The 25,416-nt window shown below is 32.2% G+C and overlaps 2 protein-coding genes across 3 annotated transcripts; both read right to left on the bottom strand.

Moving 5' to 3' along the window:
• LOC123703304 lies at positions 1 to 23,394 on the bottom strand. Of its 2 annotated transcripts, XM_045651257.1 has the most exons (10): positions 23,315 to 23,394; positions 14,425 to 15,687; positions 13,826 to 13,987; positions 13,164 to 13,365; positions 3,771 to 3,990; positions 2,700 to 2,827; positions 2,152 to 2,288; positions 1,527 to 1,611; positions 929 to 963; positions 1 to 243 (listed from the first exon to the last, which is right to left on the bottom strand). In XM_045651257.1, the coding sequence occupies exons 1-9, from the start codon at positions 23,361 to 23,363 to the stop codon at positions 942 to 944; spliced, it is 2,268 nt and encodes a 755-aa protein (XP_045507213.1). In that variant the 5' UTR covers positions 23,364 to 23,394; the 3' UTR covers positions 1 to 243; positions 929 to 941. The 2 variants fall into 2 exon arrangements, with proteins under 2 accessions (XP_045507213.1, XP_045507212.1); XM_045651256.1 differs by lacking the exon at positions 929 to 963.
• LOC123703317 lies at positions 9,130 to 10,564 on the bottom strand. Its single transcript, XM_045651275.1, has one exon. The coding sequence runs from the start codon at positions 10,242 to 10,244 to the stop codon at positions 9,288 to 9,290; it is 957 nt and encodes a 318-aa protein (XP_045507231.1). The 5' UTR covers positions 10,245 to 10,564; the 3' UTR covers positions 9,130 to 9,287.
• Positions 23,395 to 25,416: the final 2,022 nt, after the last annotated feature.

Here is a 25,416-nt window from a genome sequence, read left to right as displayed (position 1 = left end):
ACAAAAGTTGCTAGCTCTAACACATTTTTAAAATGGTTGTTAAAATAAAATACGAAATTCGATGAAGTTTTAACTAAGGATTGAAAAATCGGCCCTAAACCAAAAATAAGAATAAACAACAGAACTAACTGTCAAACAGGTCTTAACTTTTATTTACAATTACGTCATAACTAATTTTAAATCTAAATTTGGTGCAATCACACGTGGTAAATATCACGAGGGCTGATGGCTTCAGGTCGATATCTGAAATTATTAAATTCATTAATATTTTTCTTATTAAAAAATGCGACGCTAACGCGTTCCACTGCACGTATCGCGATGAAACACACATTGGACAAATCCGCATTGTGATATGGGAACAACAATATAATAATGAATAATCACAGATAATCCTACTAATATTATAAATGGGAAAGTTTATGAAGATGGACTTTTATCCCGGAAATTTCACGGGAACGGGAACTAAGTATGCGGGTTTTACTTTGAAAACGCAGGCGAAGGAAAGTAGACTATCATCGCTATACGTGGAGGGAACACATTTAAAAACAAGACAAGAAGACAAATAGCTAAGTACCTAATATCACAGATAATATAATACTATTCTAATATACATATTTACTATCTTTAAATTATTAGGTATGTATTAAGGACTCTCTTTCCCGTCTGATTGCAATTCTCTGAATAATAAATACAAGAACAAAAAGTAAATACAGTTTTCCATAAAATAACTTTCGTGCACTTTATTTTCGACTATTTAACCATTTAAACATTTTAATAATTATTCTATATCGATCCTTTTCTATCGCATGCAAAATTATATTTGCATCTCAACTTATAACCCGACCAAATTAAAATTGGTTACTTAAATTTCATGCTGAAAATCTTAAAACTAATTCTGCAAAAATGTTAGTAAAGTTAAAAAGCATACCGATGACATACGGCTACACGTCTGTGGTGTACCTCCTGAAATGATAAATCGTAAATGGTGAAACTGCTGAAACACAGTTATAGAATGCGCTCAGCTGGTTGTGTAATTTAGTTAATGGATGAGCTGTTTTTGTTTGATTTTACACGAGTATTTTAAATTGAATTTATTGTTCATCTATTATTTAGTACGATTACTGAAAATTAGTCGTTACCTGCATTTAATACTATGAATAATTTTAGAAGCGTGGTTTTATTACCCACTACAATTTTAAACATTGAACTTGTAGAGTCCTTCATTTCTGTAAAATATTCGCGTAAAATCAACGACAAATAACTATTGCCATAATAAATAACCATTGCATGCATTAGTTATAATTAAAAATGATAGAAAATAATTATTGAAAATGTATGATACTATCACATACTGCAGACAGTTTTTTTTTCATTAATATTTTATATGAACAGAACTATTTAATTAATATGATTTGAAAAATGCAATTACATCTTTGTAACTGTTGAATTGAATGTGCTTTTTTATGAAATAAGACATCTAGATGAATAAATTAAATGTTTGAGTTTGAGTTTGAGTAAAAGGTTACCCGTTTTGAGTACGAAGCGTGTCCTCGTCGGAGTCGATGTCAAACATATCGTCGCGCAAATAACTGTTGTTTGAGTAGCCGTGATCTATAAAACGACATTTTTATTAGATTAGAAAATTTCAAACATATATTAATTAACACGACGTATTCGCTAACAAAGCCACACACAAATATAGACGCGTATACGCATGCATGCACACATACACACGTACTCAATCACAAATATAAAAAAATCGTCATTTATCAAGTAAAGATCAGGCTGCTCTTGTCCTGATAAAACAATAATCTATACTAATATTATAAAGCTGAAGAGTTTGTTTGTTTGTTTGTTTGAACGCGCTAATGTCAAAAACTACTGGTCCGATTTGAAAATTTATTTCGATGTTAGATAGCCCATTTATCGAGGAAGGCTATATAAATATCATCTCGCTAAGACCAACAGGAGCGGAGCCACGCGGGAGAAACCGTGGACCGCAGCTAGTTTCATTTATATTATAAAATATGTCAATTCTGTAGCGACTGGTCGTCACCAGCAATACGTGTGCGGATAATGACCGTTTTTATTCCAATTAGGAATTATAAAGTTTCCTTTGGACAGTTTAATAAAACAATCAAATAAACAAACCTTTAGTAATATCATATTTATCGTCCGCCCAGTTGAAGTCCTCCGTGTACAGGGGGGGGAGGGTCTGGTGCGGGGTCGGGTACAGGTCCAGCACGCGCTTGTCGTTCAAGCTGTCTGTGTCGCTGTACGAGGGCATTCTGGAATAGAGGGTTTTAGTTAAGTAATAAATAGTTTTCAAAACCTACCATTTTATAAAGAAAAGGGAAAAATCAAGAAGCTGGTTAGTACATAGTATAAAACAAAGTCGCTTTCTCTGTCCCTATGTCCCTTTGTATGTTTAAATCTTGAAAACTACGCAACGGATTTTGATTCAGTTTTTTTTAATAGATAGAGTGATTCAAAAGGAAGGTTTTAGTATATAATTTATTAGGTTTTAGACAAAGCGGGCGAAGCCGCGGGCGGTAAGCTAGTTTTTATATATAGGGCAAACGTTGTCTTGCCTTACTCTTGTAAGTAGTAACTAACATTGACACGAGAATTTAACATAATATGTATTAGTTTACATATGTATATAGAGATAGAGAAGAAGAAGAGTATGGTGTACTCACTTGGTATACTCCTCAAAGCAGCTGTACCGCCACAGCGCGAAGGCGAGCATGGCCATCGAGATGACCACACCAGCGGCTAGCACCAGCCACACGGTCACCACGCTACGTTCGTTGGGGTACGTGAATTCCTGGAAAATGGTGTTTATTTCTCTATATTATAAACGTATGTTTAATTGGAAATAATACTGTTATTTACGGGAATAAGCAAGTTTGATAAATTGTAAATAAGTAGGTTTGCTAATTCTTTTTTATTCATTTAATAGATATTCTGAAGAATGGAGAATCTGAAATAATCTCGATCTGTTATTCTTTATTCATTTAAAAATAATTCAGTTAATTGGCTTCCAAAAGTCTATAGATTGGTATCTACATTTAAAGTCAAACTGCCAATATACATGATAAAATATTCATATGAAGTATAAAATAACACATAATATAATAGATATCTATCTGGTTATTAAAGAAAAAGTAGCAATACAAATTAATCAATGTATTATGTAAAAATATATTTATATACTTCAGCACAATTTTCACACACGATTTATTTATTTTATTTATTTATTTATTATACTTCATTGTACAAACATGAATGGACAAAGCTGAAAAAAAGAATAAAATCACAAAAAGGCATCATTTGTACAAAAGGTGGCCTTATTGCTGAACAGCAATCTCTGCCAGGCAACCTGGTAGAAAAGGAAATGTAAGAAGGTCGTGGGATAGCGCAAAATAAATGACTATAAATAAAATTACACATAACAATTCATTGCAAATAATATAAAATAGACACATACACACACATACTAATATAAACTAGGTAAATATTACATATATACTTCATAAATGTACATACATACTAAAAGTTCGATCTGATCCCATACTAAGCTTTCGCTTGTGTTATGGAAACCAGATGGCTGATAAAAATACATATATAATTTGAAATAAATACTTATATATAGATAATTAACACCCAGACAAAGAGCAAACATCTATATGTTCATCACACAAATATTTGCTCGGGGTGAGAATCGAACCCACAACCTCTAGCTTAGCTTGGTTGAATTAAAACCTTACCACAACACCAAGCTGTTCCAGCCGCACAGCAAACGGATCGACCCTGGAGTACATCTCCCACATGTCCTGCAGGTCCTGCTCCGTGAGCCTCGTCTCCAGATCCTCTTCATCATCAGCTACATACTGCAGAGGAACCGCGAACGTCACCTCCACGCACTGCTCTGAACCCGGCCAGTTTTGGTAGCAAATGCCCGTCTTTTTGATCTGTGTGATTTCTAACCTGGAATATGGGAAATATTGGTTAGAAACTAAATAATTAATAATTACTAGAGGGTTTATTTACTACTACCTTTTCGCCCATGTGCTCTAAAACTTAACAAATTATACACTGAAACCTTCAAAACCACGCTATCCATTAGTGAAAACATAAATCGATGCAGTAGATAGTTTTTGAGTTTATCGTGAATAGACAGATAGACGCAACGGATGATTTTGTTTTGTAATATTATGTAGTGATGATATTTATTCCATTGTTTTGAATATTAAGGTATACGAGCGTAGTCACGGGGATACTATAGTTAATATTGTTTAAACATTTATAAAAAAATACTGCACAGTGCACATCTCTCCGTGACAGAATTATGAAAATCGATTTACTAGCAGAGCTTTCGGGAACAATAAATAAACTTAAATAATTAGTAATATATTAAAAACAAAAGAAAAAGCTAATCTCTTTATAAACTTGTAGAGTCTCTGAATAACCTTTAAACTGAACATATTAACTATTAAACTTGTGGCAGTATGTTACATAAAACATGAAAATAAAATTTATGCTGACGTAATAAGATTAATATTACCTCAACCTTGCCAAGAATATACAGTATCTATAATATTCAACGTGAGTTTGCATAATATAAGATTATTCTATATGCAAGAATTCATACATTATATATTCATAATTTTATTAGCAGTGAAAATAGAAATACATTGCTTTTTTTCAATCTTAATAAAGTTGTAAGAGAATCGAAATAATCAGTACCTACGATTTTAATTTTTAACATGTTTGTATGTTTGTATTTTCAAGGATCGATTAAAATACAACAGTATTTTCATGAGTAGGTATATTATATATCTTACTAAAGTGATTTTTTTTTATACTACGTAATTATTAATGATTATATTATTACTTCAGAATTGCAGTTGTTATAATATCAAGAATAAACTAAGTTTCTTAGCCCTCTATTTACATCAAACAAAAACAAACAGACAGATAAGATATTCGTAATGTTAGAACTTCAAAATATCTAAGATCAAAAGACTGTAACACACAAGTGCTGCATTACAAAGGCGTACCATTTCCATAAGCCATCGCAGTATAGACTGTAAAATTTAGGGCTACCACCTGTTTAGATTTACCAAAATTTTGTGCAAGTATTTCGCACATTTAATGAAAATTCCTGTTTTTGAAAGAAGAGAGACAGATATAAGAATTTAGTGATTTTTAAACGAGAAATCGTATATCTATTGGCAATAAAAAAACGACGATTTTTACGATACAATATTAATGCTCTTTCATCACGTGTTTTATTTTGCGTTTGCAAATTTCATATTACCAAACATAATAATATAATCAAATTAACAACGTTATCTATTTAAAACTACTAAAATAGGCAACGGTAAGCGACTTTGTTAGTGAAAATTACTTTGAAAAATAATTAAAAACGCTTCTTATTTACTTCATATTTCCTTCCTAAAATTCCCTTCTCTATCTGACCTATTCGAAACATCTAGAAAGTTCCAAGCTATACATAGCAACCCTATAAGTCTATACACATACCTGCAACACGCACCTAGCCAATCACTATTTGGAACCTTGCCAGACACTGCATTGTTTCAGTGATAACGCCTTTATATGATAGATATACAGAATAGCTAGAAACTCTAATATTTATTTATTAAAATAAACTTCGTTTATAAGCACTTTTGAATCGTCAAAATACAGAAAAATAAGTTACCCCCGGTTCCGAAATCAATTTTTACAGAAGACGGCAAAAAATCTATTTAGTTTTGCTCCACATACCTACATATTAATATAAAAAATACATTAAATCATTATAAGAAACCATTACACACTACTATATATTTCGAACATACACGCACGACACTCTAGGCGAGAACTAGTAGAAATAATTTGTTAACAAATCCACCAAACATCGGATTATGACAATCCATACTAATATACATACATATACATAATATTATAAATGCGAAAGTAACTCTGTCTGTCTGTCTGTCACTCAATCACGCCATAACTACTGAACCAATTTGCATGAAATTTGGTAGGTATAGAGATATTTTGATACCCGAGAAAGGACATAGGCTACTTTTTACCCCGGGAAATAGGATAGGTTTTATCCCGGAAATCCCACGGGAACGGGAACTATGCAGGTTTTTCTTTGACTGCGCGGCCGATGCCGCGGGTGGAAAGCTAGTATATTATAAAATTTAAAGTTGTGTTTGTTTTGAATGCAAGAATTACGCGAACTATTATTTGGATTTGAAAATATACTTCACATCCTTCCTTATAAGACATTTTAAAGCTATGTAGGTATCATCACACTAAGACTCATTCGACGCAAATAAAAACACGTTTTAAAATAGTACAGTAATTTTCCTCTTTAGTATTTGAATGCCCACCCAAAATTAGTATGTATAGTTAAAAAAATCTGTAGGTATTCCTCATATCAATTTTATTGTAAAATTTTAGTAGAAATGTGGCAGAAACACAAAATATATGGAGCAAATATGAAAACTTGAAATGTGACATTTCATTAAAGTGCCTACCGCAAAACAAAATAAATTATCAAAAAAAAAGAAGATAGAAAACAACACATCCCAATAATATTATAAGGATGGATGGATATATGTTACTCTTTCACGCAAATTCTACTGAACCGATTACAATAAAATTTGGTATGTAAGTAGCTGAAGACCTAAAATAAAGCACAGGCTAGGCTTTTTATCCTGGTAATTTTACAGGAACGGGTACTATGCGAGCTTTTCTTTGAAAACGTGGGCGAAGCCGCGAGCGGAAATCTACGCAATAAATATTACATACAATAAATATTATTGCCTAATCTAAAATTAAAGAATGTAAAATAAATTTTGAACTAGTACAGAATAAAACATGAGTAACCCATAACATTATATCAAATAGGATGTTACATCTTCAAAATTAGATACTAAGTGATTAGGCCAATTACCTCCCGGCCTATAAATAGCTTTAATTAGACATCTCCCCGCAGCGCTCGGTCTATTTTAGATCTAATTTAACACTTGAGTGCATTTCTTAGAAAAATTTTGTGACAAGCGAAATTGGACTCTGTTTAGTGGGTGTTAAAATTAAATTTAGTGTAACATTTAAGGTGGAAGGGACGTCATATAATTAATATAATTATTAAATAGGTGAAAATATTTAGTAAAGGGCATGAAAATCTTAAAATAGGTTTGTTATTGCTTCAATATGTCTTGTAAAGTTTACACAAACAACATTCCATTTCAATAAAATTTTGGATTGGTTGCTTCGATTTATCTACGCATTTCTATAGAAAACAGTCACAATGCGATATTTAGATATCCAAGATAGCATTTCCCAGAAATATATTAAATATACTATGTACATACATATATTATGTGTATTTATTATAAACTATTTCGTTAAACCCCGAACGATTATTAAAATCATTATTTTACTTGATGACCTTTTTTCTTATCATTATTATTTTCATAAGAGAGAGAACCAATTTTTTACAATCAAATTTGTTAACAATAAAAGCATTTTTATAAGATTTCCTTGATAATATTATAGTCATGCCGAAATTGTAATCCTCCTTATTTGAAGTTGGTCAAAGGTATTATGTAACTAAACCGAATACACTTATTGGATTTTAGTCTGAGTGTTGTTATTCTTAGATTTTAGTGCTTTATTAACCACACTGAGGGTAAAAATAATAATAATGGAGAAAATCTTCCCGAAGATGAAGAGAGATTTTATATTTATTTTCGAATGTGACGAAAAAAAAAATTTTATTAGAATACCTAACTATATGTAACTCACATATAGTGGAAGGTTTCAAAATGTTAATGGAACCATTCAGTACATTTTGTTTGACTTTTATAATGTACTAGCTATGCATCGCGGTTTTACTCGCAGAGATGATATTTTTCTTTCTCGATAATCGGACCCGAGATTAGCGCGTTCAAACAAACAAATAAACAAACTGAAAGAGATGAAGGGCGATGGCAAACCAAGAAAAAAACTAGTTGTATAATGTATATGTTTAATGACATGATGAACCTACAGATATATTTCAATTAATCCTGCACAATAAAGTATCTACAAAAACCTAAGTGATACATAATTCAAAGACTCATATTTTAAAGAAAGATCAAATAAAGGAGCAGGAGTGACAGTTGATTTTACAAGTATTACACCATTATTTTAAACATTATCATTTACTTAGATCTTCAAAAGTGACTATAAGACTAAAGATAACTATTGTGATAAGTGAATGATATCTACACTGCGAAAGTATTTGATTAAAATAAATATCTAACAACTTACCAATTTCCACAATCCAATCTTCATACACCAATATATGTAGTTAGTTTATTCTATTTGAGACGGATTCAACTAATCTCATCTATACATAGGTATAATATTATTTTAACAATACACTAATAACAATGTATTATATACAACAGCAAATTCTACATATTCTGTTTCTATGTATTTAAAATCAGGTATATCTTGTCCAGTCTTATTTTTATTTACAGCAACTTATATTTGGATATGTTTTGTTTCACTCTCCCCGGCCTTCTGTACCAAAACTTCCACCTTTCAAAATGTAGGCTAAAGGAGGCCAACCCTCATACAAGCTTCTCTTCAGTGAACTTAACCGGCTTCTTCAGCACATCTAACGGTTCTACATTACTTACACTATTCACTCTAATTATAGAATCATTATTATTAGCGTTACATTCAATGTTGTTTATCGTTATTTTAGTTTCTACTTTATCAGGTTCAGATATATTGTTATTATCTGTCTTTGCTTTATCTGAGTTACAATTCAGTTTCTTTGTGTGGTGTACATGATTCTCTGTTTTGTTCATTTGTGGGTAATGATGTAAAATTGCTGTTGTATTAAATGTAATTTTTCCATATTTAACGAACTCAGTAGGTCGTTCCGTTCTACTAGTACTAGGCTTATTTAATTCTAAATCATCTGAAGGTGATCTTAATCTTATATTCTTAATAGGAGCTTCGTCTTCTTCGAGTATAATATCTTTAGTATCTTCTATTAAATCTAAAGCTAGTTTCTTGCTCTTTCGCAAGTTATCCATGTATGTATTATAACGATTCATATCTAACGTATTATTTTGTTTCAGTGGCAATGAATTTGGCAATTTTTTCGGAGGGCGCTCCTCGGCCGTGTATCACAAGTTCTTGTGTGGGTTTTGACATTTCGTATTGTTTTTTTCGTTTGCCGCAACGATGTCACGTGCGGCGTTTAGTAGCTATGTCTGAGACTGCACCATGGATATGCTGGTGGTCTCGGTGACGATCGTCGGCGCCGCGAAGTCCTCCCGCGTGTAGTCGTAGATCGGGAACTCACAACACATCACAAATTTGAGGAATTTTGGCACTTCCACGTAAAACGAGGGCGGTATCGGTATAAAGGGTGACGTAGACGCCTTATAATATAAATAATCTGGGTTATCTCTATACTTTTCATCCGCCGATCGTTCGAGCAACGGTATTCCTGATAAGAACAATATAATGGCCATCGTGAACAAAGGCGATAATATTGCAATAAACTCGATGCCTTCGATAACGTTTAGTGAAATTATGAATATGCCCCACCAGAGGACTACTTCACCGAAATAGTTCGGGTGCCTCGAGAGGCCCCACAGCCCGTCGTTACACCACTTCCCTTGATTGGCCGGTTCTTGGCGGAACGCGAATTTCTGCAAATCAGCGTACGTCTCTATCAACAAACCGCATACAAAAACACCTGCGCCAGCTGAGTCCAATGTTGTCATCGTTTTCGGCGCTTTAGGGTATGAATGATGCGACGAATTTATTATAATCACGGGCAAACTGACGATATAAACCCATACCGCTTGAAATGTGTAGAAAACTGCGAATCTTAGCGTGTTACTTTTGCGATCCTCGAATTGTTTATCCCTGCCGATGTGATATATCCGGTATATGAGGTACCCGGACAGCCTCACGCCCCACAAACAAACGAAAGCCGTCACCATCAGCTGTCTGCTGTCATAACTTTTCAAATTGTTCCCTCCTTGGCCGAGGAAGAATGTAAGCAAAGCGATAATAATAAAATTGGCACCTCCAGTGAAATCCGTAACTTTGTCGCTCTGGGACAAGGAAGCGATCATGAAAAATAATATTTGCATGGCTACCGTCACCATCGCGCTCACCGCGAAGTTGTTCCTATCGATAAACGGCTCCATGATAAATATTTGACACTATATGTTGGAAGTTTTGGCATCAGGGAATACTGTGATCGATGTCGTGGCGCATTGCTGCATTTTAACACTTATGTTAATGTTGTTTAAGTTCTAGTTTCGCTTGTTATCTGTTTTATCATGTTTGAGGACCGAGTTGATTAATTTTGGCTTTTCCTCGTGCTGGTTTGTATTTATTTTCTCGTTTGGTTCGGTGCGATAGTGAGAATACAATTTTGTAAGCGCGATGCGCCGCTCTGTGGGTGCGAGAGATGGATACTAAAATAGATGTGACGTTGTTGGCGCATGCGTCTAGTTCACGCATGCGCTGTCCTGCTAAAAGTTTCGGTGGGGTGTCGTGAGCTTTGGAGGCCATTGTAAAACTTGTCGGCATTCTCTTTGATGTTGGTATTTGTGTTTTTGTCCGACTTTGTAAGGAGAATGAACGCAATTATGGCTGACGCGTTATTATGGTTTGATATCTTTGAGATAATCAATTTTGTTTAATAAATGGTTGATATTGAACACGTTATCTATGATATGTTAAAATAATTACATATATGGTTAAAGAGTTAATAAGAAAATTTTGAAGACATGAAAATTCTTTGCAAAATCTTGAAGTATTCAAACACAAAACCACGATTTTTTTTCTGCCAAAGAGTACAATTACTGAAAAATACCACGTACGCCCGTGGATTTACTTGCTTTATGCTTAAATCCTAAATTTCATAAAAAGCTTACTAAGACAAACATACATACAAAATATAATACGATTTATAATGAGGATATATTGTACGGATTAACCCAGATATTCCAATATGTAATTGGTACACTGCGTCATCGCTATAGTCAGGGATCGTGGCTGGTTGCACACAACAGTTGGTAAACAATTTGTTGGTTAAGCATCTTTCAGCACGGTCAGTAAGTGGATGGGTAACCGTTGAAAGAAATTTCAGCTGAGTGGTAAAAAAAGTAGAGATTGAAACCGCGAGCGTTAGCTGCTATTATTGTATTCTGTGGTAGAGCTTAAATCATATTCTTGTTTAGAGCTAGCGCGCAAGAGCAACTTTGTCTCCGCAACTATTTTGTGTCTTCCATCAACTCTATGGAGAGTTGCGTCGCAACGTGCGCGCACTTTCTTACTAGCCCATAAAGTTGATGGGAGAGACAAAATAGTTGCGGAGACAAAAGTTGCTCCTGCGCGCTAGCTCTATATAATTTTTTACATGGAAGTCCGTCATTTATAAACAATTGTCAACCAGCACATTTATCTTGGGAAAAAATAAATCATAAAAAATTAATTGCACAACGTTTTAAGGAAAACGAAAATTATATATCTACATAAAAAAATCTTCATCTTGAATCACTATTTTTTTTAATCCACATCAAAATCCGTTTTGTTATTCTAAATATTTAAGCATACAAAGTGACGGACAGACAACGACAGCGACTTTTTTATACTATGTAGTTGATTATAAATTGTAGCTCTACATCAAATCTCCTATAAAAATAATCTTGCAATATTATTGGGAATCTTTGATAAATAACCAAGTTTCATCTGAATACATTTCATACAAATATTTACATCATGTGTTACGATCAAACTGGCCTGCTTTTTTTGAGTCATGTTTCTCAAAACAAGCATTACATCATGTAAAACACGCTTTTTCATTTGCATGACCGATTTTTGAGATTTGTTTTTATGCAGTAGTTAGTTGAGTATTTTTTATAAATGTATCTAAAAAAGCAAAACCTGTAGTTAGAAATTTAACGTTAAATCTCATATTAATAACAATATATTCAAGAAACACAATGAAACATAATTCTATTAATCATAGAGACACTTCAATTTATTTACGAGCATTATCAGTTGATAACATATTATTTATGAATAGTTAATACAGATTATATACTGCTGATAAACATATTGTTTTAACAACGGAGGTAATGTATACTGAAATAATAGTGCTACGTGAGTATATGTACATATTTTGATCTTGTGAAAACTCGAAAATAGATCGACTGGTTATCATCTGTCTTACAACAAAAATCTTTAGACAGGGTTTAACTTTAAGCGTGGGTTCTCTTTAATCTGGTTTTGTCGTATTTCACATAGACAACTAGATCCTTGGTTAAAAGTTACACTGTGTTTAAATTATTGTTTTGTGGTAAGACCACATATAAATATTTTTTGAAGTTTTGTAGATGCCCCGCTTGCCTATACACTTAATGGTGCAATTCCAATATTGCCCGTGTATTAAGGTCTTTCAATTTTAAATAAGAGAAGAGAAAAAGAGATGAATAATTTGTGATAATAGTGACATAATATATAAAAATATTAAAAGACGTGTGGCACTCGGGGACTGCTATTGCATGCTATGCCTTCAAGCCACACCTCCGTGCCCGTCGGAGTGGGGAGCGTGAGGTTTTTTCGTTACGGAATTTCTGGATTCGGTCCCCACGCTCAAGGCCCGCGATAGAAGCTATGCAATAGCTAAATAAATTTCATGTCAATTTATTAATCCGATATAATATAACTATAAAAATATGTACGGTCTTCGTACATCACGTTGCGCGCTGTCAGCATTTTACGCGGACACGCGACGTTTTAGTACATATTTCATTAGTTCGCGTTCGATCACCAAAGCAATCGCGCGTACTCATGACCATCACCATTAACCATACAGAATTAAGGCAATAAAGGCTATATTGTACTTGAATCTTTTATTTACTCTGTACGGACCCTACAACCCCTTAGGCCGTACAAGATATGTTTATTAATCACACAAAACCTATGAAACGATTCAACTAAATCGATTTGTAAAGTATAGGTTATTTATTTTGTAAACTTTACTTTGCAAACAAAGCTTTCAGTGTTAGTAAATAGTTACTACTTATATCAAAGTAAAAATTAATTACACTTACGTAGTATTCAACCCCATATCAATTCCTTTAGCATTGATATACATAGTGGCCATATCAGCAACTAGTTTACGGAAATCCTCCTCAATAGCGAAGAAACCATTAACGGAGACCCCTCCTAAGTTCACGCGGAAACTGTCCTCAGAGGTCTTGATAACTGGTTCTTCTTCATGATCTTCGTCTACTACTACGTCTGTTCTTGGCACTGTAATGAAGTTTTAGTTTAAGATATTGGCCTATTGTTTTATGGTTGGAATATATGGTTGAAAAGTAAGAAACTGTTTTTTTTTTATTTTGAACACCTACTATTTTTATGTGCAAGTACATAAAATAGTATATCAATATGTTTATATGGATGTACAATTACTCTGACCTTACATTATAGTCGATGCAATATCTCTTAAAAGATTTGCCTTTTGATCAGATACTAGGATGCACACTGACTGCGTTTATTAAGTGAAACTTCTATATGCGCGTTGTGAGTAGGTATAATTTCAAGGTTGCGTCAGGGCAATATCATCACGAAATAAAATAAGGCGACGATTATTTATCTTTGAATCTTGTCAAAGAAGTTTCACTTGTGACACGTGGGCTCGGCACACACGCTCTTTTTTAATTACTTTTTGTTAAGTTACTTAGTCAATTTTGTTTTATGTAAAACTTACTAATCATCCTCAAACTAATGCTAAAGCCTCTCTGGAACTGCATGCCCTGCATCGCTTCGAACCTGATGAACATTCTGTCAACATCAGTGAAACGGAACCTTCGTTCGCTCTTCAGGGTGTAAGTGGCGAGGATACCATCAGAACTGTCCTTGGTGGTTTGACCTGAAAGCATCTTGAGCTAGATACATGTTTTTATATACATTATACATGATACTAATTGTTAGGCATTATTATCGTAAGAATTTGCATTTTTATCTATGTATTGGAAATGGATTTGAAGTGTGTAAATATTGCTGCAAATGAAATGGTAAGTTGTATTGATAATTTTCCTGTTTTACACAAAACGATAAAGCAATATGTTTTGAGGTGTTGGCTATTAAACTTATTTTAAATCAAGGGATAGGTCATTAATTTGAATGTCACATTAATGCAAATGCTTTTCCAAATGCAAATGTGCAAAAAAGATTTAAAAACATTATTTTAATATAATCTGGATTGTTCTGGATGTTTATAGTCTTTGTACCAACCTATTTAATTGAAATTTAATGCTAACATAGCTAAACTACAGTTCTACGTCTATTGAGAATTAAGTTAATTACCTGGTATGATTAGCACATAGTCTCCAACAAAACTGTTAATTGCGAAGTCAGTGACGTTCATCTCAATGCCTTCACCGTCACCAGTTATTATATAATCTGTTATTTGGTACGTCGGGTACGCATTAGGATAGTTTGGTGACACTACTTTCGTATTTTCATTAACATTCAGTTGAATTTGAACCGTGTTCACAGGTTTTGATTGCGCCACTATATTCTCATTTGTGATGTTTTTATTTTCATTTGTAACTGTTGTTTCTGTAAGTTCCTGCGCAATTGTTTTCTGGGTTAAAGTTTCTGTCTTTAATTGATCTACATTTTGTGTTGTTAATTTTTCATCTTTTCCTGTTGCCAGTTCTAAAGTTTCCGTAGTTTTAATATCTTCGGATAAAGTTGTATGGACTGTTGTCTCAACTGCTTGAGATGAATTAGATTCTGCAGCTGGCAGAGCATCATTTAAGTAAAATATGGGAGTTTGCGTTGTTTTGCTATCGACTGATGATGGCTCATCTATCAGTATTTCATCATCGTGCGGCTTTTCGACAGGCTTATCAGAATCTTGTTTATCATCATTAATTGGATAATAGTCAAATTGACTGTCATAGTCATAATCATCATCTTTCTCATCACCGTCGAGTTGATGCAAAGTGTCAAGCAATTCATTCAATGAAGACTTGAACTCATCAGGAGACTGAACAAGCTTCTCTGATTTATCTTCTGCCACTTTCTCAACTTCATTTTCGTTTACATTTTTAACGTTTGCTTTACTGTCGAAGCTGTCATCGGTTTCGTTCAATAATTTCTTAGTCTCTTCTACTATATCTTTTATATCAGGTAAATCTTGACTCAATGGTCGAATTTTCTCAAAGTCATTTCCATCATCTTCGTTTAGAATTGCTTTAGTTTCTTCAATGATATCTTGCTCTGGTTCTTTCTTCTCGTCGTATTTTAAAATTTCATCGGATAGACCGTTTTCCTTTTCCTCGTGGGAATTTGTGTTTTCAGAGAAAAAATGTACGTCAGGTTCTTTAACATCTGCAGCATCGCCATTTGGTTTATCATCTGCCTCGGATCTATTGTCTTCAAACTGATAATCGATGATGTCATAGTCGTCGTTTTCTGCTTCAGCAATAGAATCTTCTACTTCTTTTCGAAATTCATCTATTTCTTTGTTACTCGTTTCACCGATCTCTTTCTCATTTGGAACATATTCGTAGCTGTTATAATCATAATCACCGGCCCATTCGCTGTTCACATCAGCAAAAACTGCAACAAATGAAATACCTTTAAAATAGTGATTTTAGTTATCTTGTGAATTTTATCGCGTACGGAAAGCACAAATATTTAAATTTGACAAATAAATACAATGTTGCAACTACTAGTATATTATATTATCAGTGTTCACTGATAAATAAATATCTTATACTACATTATGTACTTGGATACCATATTAAATATTATGTTAATTGCTTTATTAGTCCCTCCTACTAATATTAATTATAAATGCGTAAGTTTGTGAGGATGGATGTGTATGTGTATGTTTGTTACTCTTTCACGCAAATACTACTGAACCGATTACAATTAAATTTAGCACACATATAGAAGGTAATTTGGATTAACATATTAGATAGGTTTTATCCCGGAAATCCCACGGGAACGGGAACTATATGGGTTTTTCTTTGGAAACGCGGGCGAATATGCGGGCGGAAAGCTAGTCTACCATAATATGGTAACCCATCCGTAAATTAACAGCGACTTATCTTGCTCTATTTGGATTTAGATTTATAAATTTTTATTTACGCAAAGATTATATTATACATATTTTAGTTGTTTTTGTTAACAAGATTGCATAGATTTTCATTTTGTTGAAAAACAAGTCAGACGCTGTTATTTATAACGCAAATCTATCCCACTTCGGCTATAAGAAAAAATATTACTTAAATCTCATCTTATCCGAAATTAAATTTAATATTAAATATTGCACGCCTCTTATGCGAAGCGTTGAGGTGGGTACTACTCTCACTTCGCGCAAAACATCTGATTTTTCAAACTTAAAATGTCTTTATGTATCATACATTGCACTTGTAAGATAATACATACACACACATATTAAGAAAAAACACTATTTTTAACATTCATGATATTTTTGAAGTCATTTATGTTATGTAAACTAGTTAAAAAACAGTTTAAAAAAGTTCTGTCTTGGACGTCCGTGTGTCTGTATGTGCGGAGGATTTTCTTGTTAACACGATAGCGACCGAAATACTTTACTAATCGAGTCTTTTTTTTTCTCTTACGCTTGAGTATGCTCAGGAATAGAACCCTTTCATTTTCAGGGACTGATTCGATGTGGTTTAATTGTTATTAAATAAACAAAAAAAAATATCGACTGTTCTCCATAATTTTAGTATATCTATATATATTCTTTTTTTTTTATATTTATAGTGTACTCAAAATTCACCATTATAAACTCGATTCTGTATACTATAAGCCAAGGTTTAAAAAAATAAGTTGGTAGTCAGTCCCTTAAACCTGCGCAGTTTCACATCTAGGTGGGGCCACAAGAATCAATGGGCTCAATTATTACGGTACCGCTTTCTTTACTTTTCCAACTGTTTTATTTTATTTCTTTTTTATATTTATAGTGTATAAATAATCAATTTAATTGTAAAGGATGAGATTATGAGGCGTGCACTTTTGGATTTTCCAAACTATTTTATTTTATTACATAATTCAATAGGAAAATTCGTTAGGTTAATCTCCGCAATCTGAAATAACATAAAGATAGCTGACGATAGAAAAATAAAAATGGAAAGAGAATTATATCTAATATGCTTGAAAAAAAAATATGAAAAGAAGATAATAATTCTAATAATAACATTTTACATAATATATTATATACCATTTAACTCAAGTATATTACATGTTAAAACAATTCCTTCATAGATCATACAGAATATAGTTATTCTCTATAAATAATTTACCACTAGTCCACTAGTAATTCCTATCAAAATTTGAAACTAGATAACTAACTTTAACCACCGACTTCGCTCGAATACTCAAAGGAAATTCCCTTGAGAATGAAATGTTTCAACGCGGACAAAAGTTACAACCTTACAACTCTATAGGTTTCTACTATAATATAAAATCATAAATCGCTTCGTTATAACTTGAAAAGGAGACAAATCAAGAAACATTCGCAATCATATTAGTACGGATTTGCATTACAATTTAATTAAAAAAAGTCAAATAGAAAGAATAGAAGAATAACAATCATTCGGGTTATGTATGGTAATTACACCTAGTTAGTGTAAAGCTAAATTACATTATGTAGAAGACATTTTAATTATACAATTCATCTTTCTAATCATATATCTAATATTTTGGAATTTATCTTTTTAAGTATCACAAACTTACCAAAAAATATCTAACAATTGAATCTATAATATAAAAATGAATCGCAAAATGTGTTGGTAAGCGCATAACTCGAGAACGGCTGAACGGATTTCGATAATTCTTTTTTTATTATATTCCTTGAAGTACGAGGACGGTTCTTATGTAGAGAAAACGTAAATATGTACCACGGGCGATGCCGGGGTGGACCGCTAGTTTTAGATAAAAAACAAATATACTTACCCAAATGTTTGTTCCAATATTAAGTTCATAATATTATATTATATTTAGTTCATACAAAAGAAAATTGCATTACATACAATTTGCTAATTTTTCATCACCAGCTTGTACCTACCATATAGCTACCATATCTATCAATCTAACAAAAATATTCTGTCTCTCTACTTCAGAAACCGTCCTCTTTTTATCAAATCGGTTAAAGCTACATTGTTTTAAACATTTTCCGCTGCATAGACTACAGTTTTATTATAACAGATGTATTTATTTCCTATAAATAGAAAACATGTGATAATGTATCAAGGCCATGTTTATGCTACGACGTCATTTGTTTTGGAATCAAAAATAGTTTTAATGTATTTTAATTTAAAACTACACAGAGTAATTAACATGCTGAAAACTGTTTGAAATACAGACGATGTTGTTTTATGTTTTAATCGCTAGATAGATATTGATGTGTTTTTCTAAATAGATAGTGTATAGAACTATAACAATGTCATAGGCTATCTTTATAGATTTCTACAAGCATAATATTATGTTGAAAAAGTTTTATCAAAAATTTCTTAAACTATCATTTTTTTCTCCTGAAAAACTTTTTTCTTAAGTAATAACTATTAATAAAACAGCTTTAGCTGTCTCTTCACAACCTAGATCAATTATTAATTAATAATAAATAAAACAATATTTCATTGTCTCTACAATATAGAGAAAAATGTCACTTGCTTGTTTATCATCATCACTACATACAGTATAAAGCAAAGTCGCTTTCTCTGTCCCTATGTCCCTTTGTATGCTTAAATCTTTAAAACTACGCAACGGATATTGATGCGGTTTTTTGTAATAGATAGAGTGATTCAAGAGGAAGGTTTTAGTATATAATTTATTCGGTTTTAGACAAAGCGGGCGAAGCCGCGGGCAGTATGCTATAATACCTACTAGTAATATATACATATTATCGAACTAGCGGTCCGCCCCGGCTTCGCCCGTGGTACATGTTTACGTTTTCTCTACATAAGATCCATCCTCGTACTTCAAGAAATATAATCAAAAAGAATTATCGAAATCGGTTCAGCCGTTCTCGAGTTATGCGCTTACCAACACATTTTGCGATTCATTTTTATATATAAGAAGATAGCACTTAAATTCAGTAATATGTTTAGTAAATTGTTAAACATTTACTACTTTTCTATATTTTACATGAACTAAACCTTTTTCTCCATACTTTATACTTAAATTAAATAAAAGGCTCTTAAACTATGCACAGTCGGTGAAAAGAATGCGGTAGTCAAATGCAGGCGAAGTCAGGTGCCAAAAATTATCACACGCTCGTCGCACTGCGGTCTTAACCTATTTTAAGCTAACTTTCTTTTGAAATGAAAGGCTATAAATCAGGATTTATTTCAATATTTAAACTGAGTTTCGAACAATTTCTAGATATTAATTTTAAGAATAAATACTAGCCTACACAGCCCCGCTGTTACAACCACGTAGTTCCGCTCCTGTTGGTCTTAGCGTGATGATATAATATAGCCTATAGTCTTCCTCCATAAATTGGTTGTCTTACACCTAAAGAATATTTCAAATCGGTCCAGTAGTTCCTGATAATAGCGGGTTCAAACAAACAAACAAACTCTTCAGCTTTATATATTAGTAAAGATGTGTAAAATGTAAATACTATAATATGTTACTTGAACAAATAAACGTATTTTCTTTCTTTTACTCAGGTCTCAGACTTGATAAATATTTGTTTTATCTGTATAAAACAAAAGAAATTACTTGCAATATGATCATTTAAATATATAAATAAAACAAGAGCAATATTCATGATTCTAGAACATTCGATTTTTGAACAATAAAATGATTTACCGTTACGATAAGAATTAACCGGCCATTTCGTTATAAATATATTTTGCATTTATCTTATCGAGCTCTAAAATGCTTATTTGTTGTATAGAATATTCAGTTAAGGATTTATTTGTAAAAATATGTAGCAATTAAATATGTGATATGAAACCATTGAACCAATTTTGTTGAAACTTTTCTATCCGGGACAGATGACCGGAGATCATCACAAATAATATATAAATAAATATATAAATAAGTTCCTCTTAGGTGCTAGTGTACAGACGTAAGAAGTGAAACTTCTTTATGACCTTATTTTTCAAAAAATGATTTACTATATGCAACTTTACAGAAATACGTAACGAAACACGCGTGGATGGGATAAGAAAAAGATGGCGCGTAACGGAAAAATGTCACGCGTAACGAAAAAATGTTTTTCCAACCCCGATAAAGAAGTTTCACTTCAAAACCGCATCAGAATCCGTCAAAATTCAAATATCCAAGCATACTCACAGCATACTGTGTAGGGAGTGACATACAGATAGCGGGAAGCGACTTTGTTTTATGTAGAGACGATATACAAAATAATAAATCCATACTAATATTATAAATGCGAAAGTAAATCTGTCTGTGTGTCTGTTACTCACGCCTTAACTACTGAACCAATTTGCATGAAATTTGGTATAGAGATATTTTGATACCCGAGAAAGGACATAGGCTACTTTTTAACCCGGGAAATAGGATAGGTTTTATCCTGGAAATCCCACGGGAACGGGAATTATGCGGGTTTTTCTTTGACTGCGCGGGCGAAGCCGCGGGTGGAAAGCTAGTATTATGTAAAAATACTTGACTCTATAAAATTATATTAAGCCATCTAGCGCCAAACTAAGCAAAGAATGAACTTTGAAAACTAGGCACATGTTTTTGTAAACAGATTGTAAAAATATACCTATGGAATTTTTTCGGACAAAAGTCTATATATTATGTTATCTCTAAATTCTATTTTATTTAACGTGTAAACGTATTAAAAAAGTTAGCAACAAAAATGTGGTTTTATTTTATTAATTTATTTGAAAAAGCCGTATTCTAAGGGCCGATTTTTCAATCCTTGCTTAAAATTTATCCGTCCAATAAAGTATTACACGAACATTTTAAAAAGTCACCTGTAAACTGTCAAATACGGACAATAAGAATACATTTTTGAAATGGTAATTTAATACGTTATTCAATGAATAAGTTTTAACCAACGATTGAAAAATCAGCCCTAAAAAAGCAATTACAGCAAGTACCTCATTAAAAAAATTAATGGACAAAAAAGCATAATTGATTCGTGTAAATAAGAGAGTCGAATGTGACCTCGTTAGAATTTGGAATACAAAATGTAATTTATTGAAATGACGAATTCCCTGAATCATCACTTTTACATAAACATTACGATAAGCCGTTGTTTTTGTGGTTTCTTCGAAATAAAGACACGTGTCATCACGTGTCATAAATAACTTTGTGTGTCTGAACCAGATTTGATATGTCTGTTTACTATCTGTTTATTTTTTTTACTGGAAATCGGTACAAATGTTAATTCGTTTTTTTAAAACGCATATATTAGCTTCACCCGTGTGTTTGTTTGTAAAAGACTTCTTTAGACTCTATTGTGAACCACTTTAAACTTACGGATTATGCTTTAATATTATGTCCTGTCCTTTATTATCGATAATTGTATACTTTATACATTAATATTATAAAGCTGAAGAGTTTGTTTGTTTGAACGCGCTAATCTCAGGAACTATTGGTCTGATTTGAAAAATTCTTTCAGTGTTGGATAGAGGCAGGCGACTATATATTATTATATTCACGCTAAGACTAACAGGAGCATAGTAGCACAGTAGAGTATTAGTTTATATTCTTATCTTTATTATATTAGTAGTAAGGCATTTTGTCTCATTTAGTTTATCTGTTTGTACAAACTAATCTACGAAACTACTGCATCGATTAGAACAATTTTTCACCAGAAAAAAAACTATATTAGATAGGTATTCCTGAACGATATAGATTACTAGCTTTGCCCCGCGGTTTTACCTGTGTTGCTCCGCTCCGTTGTTGGTCTTAGCGTGATGATATAATTATTATAGAATATAACCTATAGCCTTACTCGATAAATGGGCTATCTAACACCGAAAGAATTTTTCAAATCGGACCAGTAGTTCCTGAGATTAGCGCATTCAAACAAACAAACTCTTCAGCTCTATAATATTAAGTATAGATAGTCTAGCTATACATATGTATAGTCTATAGATATATTTCTCGGGTCAAGGGTCAACTGCGAAAGGTTATTAGTATAAAGGTAGGTACTATAATATATTAATTACAACAAGCTGTTATTTAATACTTTCGAGGATTCCCCAATGCATTGTCAGTCATGACGTCATAACTGTAACTCGTTTTAAATTCGATGCACTTGTGCAAACTAGCTTTTCGCCCGTCGCTTCTCTTAGAATGTGTTTTTTTAAGAGCGTCGGATGTAGAGACAAATAATCGTATTATTTTGAAGTTTGGGAGAGATCTAGAGTCAAATAACCATCTCCTATTTACTCCTTCAAGTTTTCTTATAGTAAGAAAAAGTGTCCTTGAAATCGTTACTAATATTATAAATGCAAAAGCTTGTTTGTTAGTTTTACTTTCATGTAGGTCGTAACAGATTCAAACTCAAACTCAAACATTCATTTATTCAATTAGACTACTATTTAGTAGCACTTTCGAATCGTCATTACATAGGTAAGTATTTTTAACATTTACCACTTTAAGATTCATATAGTAATGACTTTTGTAGCAGGAGATCGTTTGGAAGATAGACAGTCATAAAGGCTAGTTGGTGAAACTTTTCATTCTTGTGAGAATTTCCTTCCACCACGCGGACAGAGCCACGTGTACTAGGTAGTACTTTATTTTTGTCTGTTCATCGAAATCGGTTTAGCTTATTAGGCGCAACAATCTGATCGATAGACAGTTCTGTCATTTGTAATATGCGTATAGATAAAAATTATTGATCTATATAGAAAATCAATAGGAAAGATTGTTACTTGACTTCACTTTTGAAATAATTATAGTTTCTTGTAATACACAGAAGACATGTTATCTAGCACTAGATATTCTTGTCTAAACACACATTGCACTGTTTACTGCAGTCCTCAAAATAGATAACAATCATAGAAATGTCACATATTCCGCACACATACATACCTAATACCTATATATATCTTACACATACAAATAACATGTCATTGCGACTCAAAAATCGCAACAAGCACATTTCAAACTTCATTTTGATACAATTTTTACAAAACCACAACAATATACGATATTTAAAATATTTAATAAATAATTAATAATCAATAAAAATTGAAAAGCAGCATAGATAACTAACCATACACACACAATCCAAGTAAAAACGCACAAAACAATATTTTCGTCATGACGATGCGCGCGTCTGACCACGCGCTTGATTCACTTTATACTGATAATTTCAAACCTAAACAACTTACTGAAATTATAACACATGTTATGTTTACAGGATGCTCCTGTTGCTACTAATACTAATCTAGAATATCCCTTTTTACCTATGTTTTCAGTTATTTTTTGATGGTTCTCACTTCTCTGTTGAATTTAATAGTTGGAATTTGCAGAAGACGCAGGTCCATAACCAGCCTCCTGGACGATTTTTTTTTATATTCTTAAAAAAATATGGTTCTCTATTAATGAAAATGAAAATGTTTGTTTAAAGTTATAAAAATAATATTAAAAATTAAAAGCTCATTCGCCGTTCAAAAAAGAAATAATGTAATTTACAAATTAAAATTACTATCATACAAAATATTAGCCGAACTACGAACAAACATTGATCTCGGTTATCTTATTTATATAAATAAGTAAAAACCAGTAGTGTGATTGTAAAATGTTTTTGTAGAGCTCTTAATAAAATAGCGCTATCAAATTCTTATTTATAGGTTTAATAACTAAGTATTTAGTAATCTATTGTTTAAACTTTCAGTCAATTTCATTACCTAGGTACTAAATCTAATAAGACATATTATGTAAATTTTAAAAACAAAAAAACAGTTTTAAAAAAAATTCCGGCATATAAAGTTTAATAAAGTTAAATTTTAGGTATATAGCAACTAGCGGTCCGCCCCGGCTTGGCCCGTGGTACATATTTACGTTTTCTATGTAAGAACCATCCTCGTCCTTCGAGAAATATAATAAAAAAAGAATTATCGAAATCGGTTCAGCCGTTCACACGTGATGCCTTGACAACGCGAAACGGGTTTCATATAGCAATGATATTGTTCAATAATTTTGCTATTATCACTATTTATTACAAACATACATGCTTACACTCGTTACATATTTGTGATAATGCTGTCTGATAACCTGTGATAAGGGGAAATTGATAATAATTCTATATTTTGTTTTCTTCGCTAGTACATATATGTTTGTAAAACTATATTATGTTAAGGTGACCTTATATAAAACCCTGGGGCATGAAGGGTCGTATCTAGTTGAGCATTATAATATGTCTTCCCCTTTATATGTTTCATAAATAAATATCCTAAGTACTTTATATTCGTGAATTTTCAAATGATTAGACACTGAATTTGTTTCCGCTTTGCATTTAAGCATACAATAAATAATATATTGTTTCTAAAATAATTATAGACCAAATATAATATAGGCCAAATTTAAGTGAAACCCACATTTTGTACTGGCGCTTTTGTTGTACTAAACAGGCTAATAAAAATATACGTTATGGTTAGATAAGTAGTAGTATCACTAACTGGCTATCGGCTCGCAGCTTCGCTCGCTTTGTCTGAAACCTAATAAATTATAATATACTAAAACCTTCCTCTTGTAGGCAAGAAAACTGCTTCAAAATCTGTTGGATTACAGTTTAAAGATTTAAGCATACATGGAGTCATAGAGACAGGGACAGAGAAAGCGACTTTGTTTGATACTAGGTATATGTAGTTAAGATAAGGCCCTACTACCTATAATATAAAATAAGAAGTAGGTAATATAAATAATTATAATTTGTACATATCTTGTGAATGTTAATTATTATTATTCCGAAATTAATATAATTAAATTTGTTAAGGATATTTTTTTTCATATTTCACATTTTAATACAAAGCTTTTGTCACAATTAATAACAAAATATTTTGTTTTATCATTTCAAAAATAGAATAAATCGTTCTTTTTAATTCAGCGCCATCTGTATTTTTATAATTAGACTACGTAATGCTTAGCATAAATGCGAATTATAATTAGTTCTAAAATGTACCCATAGATGTCTCTGATTTAAATATCTCACAATTAGTAATTTAAATTATTTATTTATTAACTATAGCTTTAATATTGAATAGACTAACAATTATTAATAATAGTCTTATACCACTTTTTTTAATATGATTTTTTTTTTAAACCGTACGTCAAAACTGACAGCAAAGCGCGCGCATTTAAAAAAAAGTAAAA

This window comes from Colias croceus, chromosome 25 (genome assembly GCF_905220415.1).
Source record: "Colias croceus chromosome 25, ilColCroc2.1".
NCBI classification, from domain to species: Eukaryota; Metazoa; Arthropoda; class Insecta; order Lepidoptera; family Pieridae; genus Colias; species Colias croceus.
This window is presented reverse-complemented; position numbering and strand designations above follow the sequence as displayed.